General features: G+C 48.5%; 1 protein-coding gene across 5 annotated transcripts in view; it reads left to right on the forward strand.

Moving 5' to 3' along the window:
- Positions 1-12,426, forward strand: part of LOC132891633 (uncharacterized) — a 152,015-nt gene that overhangs the window by 104,626 nt on the left and 34,963 nt on the right. Inside the window, exon 1 of one of the 5 annotated variants that reach the window (XM_060929397.1) lies at positions 9,758-9,978. The exons of 3 other annotated variants lie outside the window; for them this stretch is intronic. Coding sequence is in view for 1 of the 2 variants with exons in the window: in XM_060929399.1 (XP_060785382.1) it covers positions 9,973-9,978 (6 nt within the window). In the remaining variant the exon portion in view is untranslated. Of the gene's footprint in view, positions 1-9,757; positions 9,979-12,426 lie in introns of those variants that run through there. One more of the 5 variants, XM_060929399.1, reaches the window with a different exon arrangement.

The following is a 12,426-nucleotide window of genomic DNA, read 5'->3' on the forward strand; positions in this document are numbered from 1 at the left end:
TGCCACTGGACCACTACTGGGCAAAAGAGCAAGCGAAGGCATGCAGCTGATCAAAGTGCAGTATGAAAACATCATGGCAATCGACAGCATAATTACTACATCTCCAGATACAAGGGGCCAGTGGACAATGGACCAGATAAAAGCGGAGTATGCAGACGTGTTCAACGGTGATGGCTGCCTTGAAGGAGAGTATCGCCTGGAGATCGACAGCTCAGTGAAACCGGTGCAGCTGCCAAGGCGCCGGGTCCCAGTTGCCATGATGAAGCCACTGAAGGTTGAACTGCTCGACCTACAGAAAAGAGGAATCATTGCACCTGTAGAGCGCAACACAGATTGGATTAATGGTATGGTGGTAGTGCAGAAGCAGAATGGGAGGTTGCGAGTGTGTATCGATCCAAGGCCCTTGAACAAGGCGCTGAAGCGCAGCCACTTTCCCTTGCAAACCATCGATGACATTCTTCCAGATCTGTCCAAAGCCAAGGTGTTTTCAGTATGCGATGTCAAAAGCGGCTTCTGGCATGTTAAGCTAGACGAGGAGTCAAGCTTTCTGACTACCTTTGCATCACCGTTTGGACGTTACAGGTGGCTGAGACTCCCAATGGGAATCAGCCCAGCGCCAGAGGTCTTCCAACGGAAGCTGACACAAGCACTGGATGATCTGCCAGGTCTGTACATCATTGCAGACGACGTCCTAATCACTGGACAAGGTGAGACACAAGAAATGGCACAGCATGATCATGATGAGAAATTGAGATTGTTTCTGAACAGGTGCAGACAAAAGAAGATTAAACTGAATGCAGAGAAGTTTAAACTGAAACAAAAGGAAGCTACATACATCGGACATCTCCTGACAGCGAATGGGCTGAAAGTCGACCCGGAAAAGGTGCGTGCCATTGAACAAATGCCAAGCCCAACTGATGTGAAAGCTGTTCAGAGACTGTTAGGCATGGTGAATTACTTAGCAAAGTTTTGCCCTCACCTCTCTGACCACTGTCAGCCGCTGAGAGAACTGACACACAAAGACTGTGAATGGAGGTGGTCAGAGCAACATGAGGAAACGTTTCTCAAACTGAAAAGAATGATTGCAAACACACCAGTGCTCAAGTACTACAGTCCAGAAGAGGAACTGACTGTGCAGTGTGATGCCTCAGACACGGGCCTGGGAGCGGCACTGGTCCAGAGGGGTAAGCCCATAGCTTTTGCAAGCAGAGCACTCACACAGACAGAAAGGGGCTATGCCCAAATAGAGAAACAGTTCTTAGCAATGATTTTTAGTTTGGAGAAATTCCACCAGTACACTTATGGCCGCAAAGTTACTGTACAGAGTGATCACAAACCATTAGAAAACATTGTGAGGAAGCCATTACTAAGCGCTCCCAAACGACTGCAGCGAATGATGATGCGCATTCAGAAATATGATGTTGATGTAGTGTACTTACCTGGAAGAGATATGGTGTTGGCAGACACCTTGAGCCGAGCTTACCTTCCAGAATGTTCATCATATGGCTCAGTGGAAGCTAAAATAGAGACTATAAATATGTTACAGCATGTGCCCATCTCGGCAGACAGCCTTAGTTCAATTCGTTCTGCCACAAAAGAGGATGCAACTCTGCAGATTCTCATTGAAACCATACAGAAAGGCTGGCCAAATGACAAGGCAAAGACAGCTAGTGAAATTAGGCCATACTTCTCTTTTCAAGATGAATTGAGTCATCAAGATGGAATAGTGTTCAGAGGCGAACGTGTCGTCATCCCTGATGCACTACGAAGAGACATCACTTGCCGTTTACACTCCTCTCATCTTGGTGTAGAAGGATGCCTACGGAGGGCCAGAGAGTGCGTATACTGGCCAGGGATTAATGACCAAATTAAAACATATGTAAACAAGTGTGACATTTGCAGGTCGGTGGATTACAAGCAGCAAAAAGAAACACTGCTCTCACATGAAATGCCAAACCGTCCATGGGCTAAAGTGGGAACTGATCTGTTTACTTTTGACAACAAAGACTATCTAATCACAGTTGATTATCACTCCAACTTCTGGGAAATTGACTACCTGTCAGACACGAAATCTACAACAGTGATAAAGAAATTGAAAGCCCACTTTGCCAGACAAGGAATCCCTGATGTTGTCATTTCAGACAATGGACCACAATACTCCTCGCAAGAATTCAAAAGATTCAGCGAACGATGGGAATTCCTACACAAGACCTCGTCGCCGGGGCACCCTCAAAGCAATGGCAAAGCTGAATCGGCGGTCAAAACAGCCAAGAGACTGTTGCTCAAGGCAAAAATGGCTGGACAAGATCCTTACCTTGCGCTCTTGGATCACCGCAACACACCATCACAAGGCCTAGACAGCAGTCCAGCGCAAAGACTTCTCAGCCGCCGCACCAGAACACTGCTGCCCACTAATGCAAGTCTTCTGCAACCAAAAGTGCAACAAGTGGAGCAGAGCCTGAAAAAGAAACAAGAACGACAGAGTACCTACTACAACCGATCAGCCAGAGATCTGGACACACTGAAACCAGGTGACTGTGTGCGAATACAACCATTCGAGCCTCACACAGTGTGGAGACTAGGCAAGGTACTGAGGATTGTGGATGCAAGATCCTACGACATCCAACTCCAGTCGGGTGGTGTTCTCAGGAGGAACCGCAAACACCTCCGGCGTGCCGACGCACAGGCTTTCAGTGAGCCTATGGACATGGACACTGATCTGCCATCATCAGCTGTTCCTGACGTACACACCCCAACGTCTGACCAAGACAGTGCTGGTCAGAGTGATCTACCAGTGACCACTAGATCTGGTCGCACAGTGGTGAAACCACAAAGATACAAAGACTTTGTGAGTCACTAGTGGTGAACCACCTAGGGCCTCTGGGGGGAGAAAGATTAAAAAAAAAAAAAAAGAAAAATGTGTTGTGAATGTGGAAAAAAAAAATCCATGGTTGTTACAAATATGTCCATGTGTACTTTGGAACATGTTAAGCTATTAATGAGTTGATAAGAACAATCATCTATAACTTTGATCTTGAATTTAAAGTAAGAATATTAGAATGGATGTCAATCTGAAGTTTACTGATAGCTACAATTATTTTAAGTTCATCTTGCCTAGGATGTGGTTAAACAGTTATGAGTTATACCTTGTGGACAATATTTTCAGTAACACTGGACCGTGTGCCTTAACAGAATTTTGAATGTGTACATTGTTTACAGGTTAAGAGTGTAATCAAAAAAAAAAAAAAAAGAGAAAGGATGTAACAATGGGAATTGTTGTCCACACGGACTGTTGAGTTTGTTACACCAGTGACTGAGCCAGGGAAGTCACGCTTCTTGTAACTCCAGTTATGAGTTTAATAAAACTATAGCCCCGTTGGGCTAGAAAGATATATTCTGTAGTCCGTTTGAGTGAATACGGGGCAGAGTATAACACATAAAGATAATGCAATTGAGCACACATACTATATACTGTAAAGTTTTAAACTCCAGCTGTACTGCTCTCTCTAAGTGTTATGTTAAGCTAATATGCGTTGTTATTTTTGATGTCAGCATCTGTTAATTTTATTAGCTTCTTACAGTACAGTAAGTAATGGAAATGTTATTTTCTTTCTTTTGTAGTTTTACTCCGATTCATGTTGCCATTTTGATGAAAGAGAAGTTATTAAAAGGAGCAAGCACGCTCATTTTCCTGGCTCTTGAAAAGGAGTTTGGCCGACTGTTTAATCTACGTTCACGCTCAGGGAGCATAACACTTAGAGAGAGCAGTACAGTAAAAAGTCATACCGTCAGGAGGATTCACGCATTATAGTCATGAAGACTCACGCAGCAAACGGACAAGACAGAGCTCCTTCAGTGGCCAGTTCCAAGCGCTCCTCGTCTTCAAGGTGTTCAGTAGCAGACGCCGCGGCCAGAGCCAGGGCAACTGCTGAAGCTGCACGTGCGCGAGCTATATTCGCACAAAAAGAGATGGAATTGAAGAAGCAGAGGGCAAGATTGGACTTGGAAAAGGCCACACTAGAAGCGAGCTTACAGGCACTTGAACTTGAGAGGGCAGCAGCTGCTGCCAATGCTGAGGCTGAAGTCTTAGAGGCGGCAGCGGCGGGAAAGGAGTCAGAGGACATGCACAGTCTCAGAAGCAGCGTCACACCACAGGAGAAACAAAGGTGGACAGAGGCTTATGTCGAACAACAAGCCACTCAGGTCAGTTCCAGCTCCCAGGCTCCCCCTCAAAGCGCATCACAACCCCGTCAAATGAAAGAGTCACCACCAACAACACAGTGAGGCTCTATTTTAAACCTCATAGATCCCAATGATGCTCAAACAGTGTATTCAGCCGCACAAAGGAGCGTGTACTTACCCGCAGACCAGCCTCCACAACTCCCCAGCTCCTACCCTCACTCTCCATATGAAGATCACCAGCAGCAAAGCTACTCCTCATGCCATCGTCCAAGCCGCCCCCTCCATCCACCTAGAAATGACATCTACAATTCTCACGTCACTCAGGGTGCTGACATGATAGACTTTGCCAGGTATCTAGCCCGCAGGGAGCTAGTTACTACAGGGCTCACTAAATTTGATGACAGGCCTGAGAGCTTTAGAGCATGGCAGTCCTCATTCTTTAATGCTATCCATGGCCTGGGGTTAACAGCTAGTGAAGAGCTAGACCTACTTATCAAATGGCTAGGGAAGGAGTCCTCTGAACACGTCAAGAGAATGCGAGCCGTGTACATCACAGACACACAGACTGCTCTTAAATTGTCTTGGTCAAGACTTCAAGAATGTTATGCCACACCAGAAGTGATAGAGAGCTCACTGTTCAAGCGCTTAGACAGCTTTCCTCGTTTGACTTCAAAGGAGAATGTTAAGCTGAGGGAGTTAGGTGACCTGCTCATGGAGGTACTCTTAGCCAAAGCAGATGGATATTTGCCCGGCCTTAACTACCTCGACACGCCGCGGGGCGTTAATCCCATCGTTGAGAAGCTGCCACTGAATCTTCAAGAAAAATGGCTGTCGTCAGACTCAAGATATAAGGAACAACACAGGGTTTGTTTTCCTCCATTTGCCTTCTTTGTAGACTTTGTTTGCGGTCAAGCGAAGGCTAGAAACGACCCTAGCTTCATCTTGAACTGTAGTCAGGGTCAACAGCGCAGTGAGAGGGCCGCAGTAAAACCTGAGGGTTTGAGAACTGCCATATCTGTCCACAAAACTGACGTGGCTATGACAGAGTCCGGTCTGCCTCAGGGAGTGGGACAAGGCAATGATCCAGTTAAATTCTGTCCACTTCATAACAAGCCGCACCCCCTAGAAAAATGTAGAGGCTTTAAAATGAAGCCATTCGCAGAACGCAAAAAGTTGCTGAAAGAACACAAAAGATGCTACAGATGCTGCTCACTTTCTCACCTGGCTAAAGAATGCTTTGTTAAGCTCAAGTGCAGTGATTGTGAGAGTGATGAACATTGTACAGCTCTGCATCCTGACACCCCCCTCTCTCAAACTGCACCCTCTGTCACACAGTTACACACGGCACATCAGAATGGTGCTCCTCCAGAGATCGAGTCGAAGTGCACCAAAATCTGTGGAGACGGTCTCCCTGTGCGTTCATGCGCGAAGATATGCTTGGTCCAAGTTTACCCACAAGGCAATAGAGAACAAGCCGTCAAAATGTATGCCATCCTGGATGACCAGAGCAACCGCTCGCTGGCCCGGTCAGAGTTTTTTCAGCTCTTCGGCGTCCACGGCAGCCCTTCACCTTATCTCATGAAGACCTGTGCGGGCACCTCAGAAATGCTTGGCAGGAAGGCAGTAGGGTTCCAGATAGAAGCCATGAATGGCAAGGTGTGCTTAGATTTACCCCCACTCATTGAATGCAATGAAATGACAAGCAATAGGGCAGAAATCCCATCACCAGAGGTCGCTCTTTCGCATGCCCATTTAAGACCTGTGGCCTCACAAATCCCAGAGCTTGATCCTGAAGCACAGATCCTAATACTGCTGGGTAGGGACATCATCCGTGTGCATAAGGTGAGGGAGCAGATTAATGGGCCCAACAGTGCACCCTTTGCACAGCGCTTAGACCTCGGGTGGGTCATAGTTGGGGAAGTTTGCATCGACAGCACACACAAGCCTACTGTAGCTGTCTACAAAATTAATATCCTACAGAATGGGCGTCCATCTTTCCTGACACCATGCCAAAGTCACATCTACGTGAAAGAGAGGGCAAGTTATGGCGGGGAGCAGAGCCATGGTCTCCCTCGCCATCCAGCAGTCAGTGTTCATGCTAAAAACAAGCTCGGCCTCAACGTGTTCAGTAGAACAGAAAACGACAACAAACCTGCGTTGTCCTTTGAGGATGAGACATTTCTGAAAACAATGCATGAACAGTTTGTTCAGGACAAGCAAAACAGCTGGACTGCTCCACTGCCATTTCGGTCACCTAGGCCACATCTTCCAAATAACCGTGCTCAGGCGCTCTCTCGCCTCCACTCCTTGCAACGCACGCTGAACAAAAACCCTGAAATGAAAGAACAGTTTCTTGCCTTCATGGAGGGACTCTTCAAGAACGGGCATGCAGAGGAAGCACCCCCTCTCAGCGAGAACACAGAGCATTGGTACTTACCCTTCTTCGGTGTGTTTCATCCCCAAAAGCCAGGCCAGATTAGGGTTGTCTTTGACTCTAGCGCACCAGAGGGTGGCATCTCGCTGAACAGCGTCTTACTCTCAGGCCCCGATTTAAACAACTCCCTTCTCGGAGTCCTGCTCAGATTCCGAAAAGAGCTCATTGCGGTTACTGCTGACATCCAGCAAATGTTCTACGGCTTCTTAGTGAGAGAAGATCACAGGAATTACTTACAATTCCTCTGGCACAAAGACAACGACCCAAGAAAGGAGGTAACTGAGTACCGCATGCGTGTGCACGTGTTCGGGAATAGCCCCTCGCCAGCAGTGGCCACGTGTGGCTTACGGAGAGCCGCTCAACAGAGTGAAGAGAGGTATGGATCAGACTCGCGTTGCTTCGTCGAGAGACACTTTTACGTGGATGATGGGCTCATCTCCCTCCCGACCGAAGCTGAGGCCATCGACCTGCTCAAGCGCACACGAGCATCACTTGCTGAATCTAATCTCAAGCTGCACAAGATTGCCTCAAACAGTGTTGAGGTGATGAAAGCATTCTCATCCGAAGATCTGGCCGCAGGCTTAAGAGACTTAGGCCTTGACAAGGAAGCCCTGCCTGTGCAGAGAAGTCTCGGTTTGTGCTGGGACATCGACTCTGACACTTTCACCTTCAGAGTGGCGGTCAGTGACAAGCCATTCACACGTCGTGGAGTGCTGTCCACGGTCAACAGCCTCTTCGACCCACTGGGCTTTGTTGCCCCAGTGACCATTCGAGGACGAGCACTGTGGAGGGAACTTTCCAAAGAGGTGTGTGACTGGGACACTGACCTCCCTGCAGACAAGCTGAATAAATGGGAAATTTGGAAAAAGTCACTACAAGATCTGAGCTGTCTTCACATTTCCCGCTCATACATACAGCAGTCCCTGTCCAGTGCCACATACACAGAGCTGTGTCTCTTTTCGGATGCTTCTAACTGGGCCATAGGGGCAGTAGCTTACCTAAGGGTCATCACACCAGGTGGGCAGTGCAGAGTGGGCTTTGTGCTCGGGAAAGCAAAGTTAGCCCCTCAACCAGAGCCAACCATTCCCCGCCTTGAATTGTGTGGAGCTGTGCTGGCCACGGAAATGGCTGAATTGATTCTGGAGGAGCTAGATTATAAGCCAGATGCGGTGAAGTTTTTCTGTGACAGCAAAGTGGTGCTCGGGTATATACACAATGAGACTAAGAGGTTCTTTGTATATGTACACAACCGCGTTCACCACATACGTCAGTCAACCTCTCCCCAGCAGTGGCACTACGTGCCCACAGATCAAAATCCAGCTGACCTGGCCACTAGGTCGGTGCCCGCATCGCAGCTTAACACTACCATGTGGTTCACAGGTCCTGAGTTCCTTCACAAGTCGCAGCAGTCTGGGACTGACGAGATTTTTCCATTAGTGGATCCTGAAACAGAAAAAGATGTGAGGCTACAGCTGACCACCCTTGCTACTCACGTAAGCGAAAATAAATTCACAGAGCGCTTCAAGAGATTCTCCACTTGGGGGTCTTTGCTGCGGGCAGTCTCTTTCTTAATTCACCAAGCGTCATCATTCAGGCTAGGTTTGCCAGACACGTGCAAAGGATGGCACGTGTGTAAAAAACCTCGCACTCCAGATGAGCTAGCTGCTGCTAAGAAGTACATACTTATGTCCGTCCAAAGGGATGCTTATTCGGAGGAGTATAAAGCACTGCAAGAGAATCGCCCTGTTCCAAAGTCAAGTGTCATCCTGGAGCTCGACCCTTTCCTGTGTGACGGCGTCCTGAGGGTCGGAGGACGTCTGAGACATGCGTCTGAGAACCCGGAGGTGAGAAATCCAGTCATTCTTCCAAAACAGAATCATGTCACAAAGTTGTTGGTGACACATTACCACACAGAAGTGCAGCACCAAGGGCGACACTTCACAGAGGGGGCAGTGAGGGCCGCTGGCCTGTGGGTCGTCGCCGGCAAGAAGCTGATAGGCTCAGTCATTTACCACTGCGTCACCTGTCGAAAGCTGAGAGGTAAGCTTGAGATACAAAAGATGGCCGACCTTCCCCCAGAACGTCTGGACACATCCCCGCCATTCACACATGTGGGCTTAGATGTTTTTGGGCCCTGGAACGTGGTCACCAGACGCACCAGAGGCGGCGTGGCTCATAGTAAGCGGTGGGCTATACTCTTTACTTGCATGAGTATAAGGGGTGTGCACATCGAGCTGATCGAATCCATGGATTCAGACAGCTGCATCAATGCCTTAAGAAGGTTTTTTGCAGTTAGGAGGCCAGCGAAGCAGTTGAGATCCGATAGGGGCACAAACTTCATTGGGGCAAGCTCTGAACTGGGCCTAAGGCCGGACGATCCAGGTCAGGCCAGCACCGTGAAATATCTTCATGAGCATGGGTGCACATGGGAGTTCAACCCGCCACATGCGTCCCATATGGGGGGCGTATGGGAGCGCATGATTGGCGTGGCCCGCAGAATTCTTGACGCTATGCTGCTGCCAGCTAAGCGTGCAAATCTAACTCATGAGGTGCTGTCTACCCTAATGGCGGAGGTGTCTGCCATAATCAATGCAAGGCCATTAGTCCCTGTGACCTCTGATCCCTCCTATCCAAGGCTTCTGACACCTGCAATGCTGTTAACCCAAAAACCTGGGGTGTCGGCTCCAGCTGGCAGTTTCAATGAGAAAGATCTTTTTAAGTGTCAGTGGAGACAAGTGCAGGCACTTGCCAATGAGTTTTGGACACAATGGAGAAAGGAGTATCTCCATACCCTTCAGCCGAGGCGCAGATGGCGCACCGCAACTCGAGACCTACAGGCCGGAGATGTGGTGTTACTCAAAGACATTCAGTCTCCTCGCAACGAGTGGCCTATGGGCCTGGTCACTGCTACCATCCCAAGCGTGGATGGAAAGGTCAGGAAGATTGAAATCAAGACCACTTCTCAAGACAAAGTAAAGACATTTCTCTGGCCAATTTCTGAAGTTGTTTTGCTCTTGCCAAAGGAAGGCTAAGGGTCTAGTTTGGACATTTAAGTGTTAAAGTGGCATTAAATGCCAGACGGGGAGTGTTCTGCTCTGCATAATAAGTTTTTATCTTGACTTTAATAAAGATAAAATTATGTTTACGTTAGAAGAATTTTATAAGGTTTTTAAAAGGTAAAGTGGTGTTTAATCTAAGTTTTGTACTACTTACTCTTATTTTGATATATTGTGACACAGGAAGTGGACTCAGGCAGATGAAGTTTTCTTTATTTATTACTGAAGTCAGTTCAGTAATGCAGTAAACGAAGTGTGGTCACTAGTGTGTTGTGTGTTTCATGAACCTGCCAGAAAGCAATGACTGTACGTATCATAGTTGGTTTAATTTGTCTGGTATTTCTTTTATGTAAGTTTAGTAATGTTTGAGTAAGGTTAATTCATTTGATAGTCGAATATTTCTCTCTAACCTTCATGTAATGTTATGTTAAGCTAATATGCGTTGTTATTTTTGATGTCAGCATCTGTTAATTTTATTAGCTTCTTACAGTACAGTAAGTAATGGAAATGTTATTTTCTTTCTTTTGTAGTTTTACTCCGATTCATGTTGCCATTTTGATGAAAGAGAAGTTATTAAAAGGAGCAAGCACGCTCATTTTCCTGGCTCTTGAAAAGGAGTTTGGCCGACTGTTTAATCTACGTTCACGCTCAGGGAGCATAACACTTAGAGAGAGCAGTACACCAGCATTATATTATATTAATATATAAATTAAATGTTATGCATGAGTCAATGACTTGACCTTATTATGCACTTGGAGCAAGATATATTAAGTATTAATACTTTGTGGCAGACAAACGTAAAAAGTATACTAAAGTATAAGTTTTAGTATTAAAGGCGTCGTGCGGTAATTTCAGCAATCAGGCTATATCATGTGTCAAAATGTCGGGTTTGGTGGGTTATTCAAGCCCCTCTGTTTCCCGCGATCTCAGTGTCACGATGCGCCCGCTACAAGCATTTAAAGTTGACGCGCACAGCCAGATTTAGGCAGCCAGCCGTTAACTAGGTCAACTTGTGTGTGACGTCATACCAGTAACCTCCCTTGGGTGATGCTGGCCTGTCGCCATGTTTTCTCTATAGCGTGCGTTTACCAGAGTTGTTTACATTGCGGATTTTGTGGATTTATTCAGTTTGTGGATAGTTTTGAACACTCAAAACACTATGAAATGATGTATTAATATTCTGTGATACAAAATGCCTAATCGGTGTGTTGTGTTTGGCTGTAACAACGAACACTGAACACTATTTGTGACTTTTGTTATCAATGGATCTGATTTCAAGGTCATGGCTACGTATTGATAGAAAAAAATTATTTTTTAAAAAACACACTGTGGCAGCGGGGGCGTGGTCAAGCGCCGGTCTGTGACAGGAGGGCGGAGCCAGGGAAGGCGAGTGGCAGAAATCACTACACCTGACGGTAATTAACCTGTGTTTTGTGTGTTTTCCCAGTAACCGCACCCTATTTAAGGAGGCAGAGCTCATCCCGGGACAAGAACACAGTGTGTGTGTTTCGCTATCAGATTAAAACTGGCGGTTATACTGAAAAGTCTGGCAATAAAAAGCCTATTTGCATCTGAAGCGTTGTCCTGCCGTCCTCTGTGCTCCACCCACACTTCAGAGAGCTCTACAGTGGTGCCAAAACCCGGGACAAGGTGGAGCACCAACCTCGCAGCCCCATGGAATCCTCCCCGTTCGCGGACCTGGTCCACGCCCTCGCCACGGCTCAGCAAAGCCAGCACCAGGCGCTCGTCACGCTCCGAAAGGAGCAAGAGCGGCGCTTCGAAGCCCTGGTGTTGACCCAGCAGGAAGATCGCGAGGCGCTCCGGCATCTCCTCGCGTCGGCGGGGTCCACCAGCGCCCCGGCCGCGGGCCCGTCTCCCCTTACCGTGACCAAGATGGGCCCGCAGGACGACCCCGAGGCGTTTCTCACATTGTTCGAGGGGGTGGCCGATGGAGCAGCGCGTGGCACGCCTCCTCTCCCTCCTGACGGGAGATGGCGCAGCTGGCCGCGCTATAACTCCCCGCCAACCGCCGCGGAGGACGGCCCGGTGAAGGTCCGCGTAGGCCAGCCGGCGGTTGGCGGGGAGTTATAGCGCGGCCAGCTGCGCCATCTCCCGTCAGGAGGGAGAGGAGGCGCGCCGCGCGCTGCTCCATCGGCCACCCCGAGGCTTCGGTGACCTGCTCGAACAATGTGAGAAATGCCTCGGGGTCGTCCTGCGGGCCCATCTTGGTCATGGTGAGGGGAGACGGGCCCGCGGCTGGGGCGCTGGTGGACCCCGCCGACGCGAGGAGATGCCGGAGCGCCTCGCGATCTTCCTGCTGGGTCAACACCAGGGCTTCGAAGCGCCGCTCTTGCTCCTTTCGGAGCGTGACGAGCGCCTGGTGCTGGCTTTGCTGAGCCGTGGCGAGGGCGTGGACCAGGTCCGCGAACGGGGAGGATTCCATGGGGCTGCGAGGTTGGTGCTCCACCTTGTCCCGGGTTTTGGCACCACTGTAGAGCTCTCTGAAGTGTGGGTGGAGCACAGAGGACGGCAGGACAACGCTTCAGATGCAAATAGGCTTTTTATTGCCAGACTTTTTCAGTATAACCGCCAGTTTTAATCTGATCGCGAAACACACACACTGTGTTCTTGTCCCGGGATGAGCTCTGCCTCCTTAAATAGGGCGCGGTTACTGGGAAAACACACAAAACACAGGTTAATTACCGTCAGGTGTAGTGATTTCTGCCACTCACCTTCCCTGGCTCCGCCCTCCTG

The sequence above is a fragment of the Neoarius graeffei genome, chromosome 9 (assembly GCF_027579695.1).
Source record: "Neoarius graeffei isolate fNeoGra1 chromosome 9, fNeoGra1.pri, whole genome shotgun sequence".
Classification (NCBI taxonomy): Eukaryota; Metazoa; Chordata; class Actinopteri; order Siluriformes; family Ariidae; genus Neoarius; species Neoarius graeffei.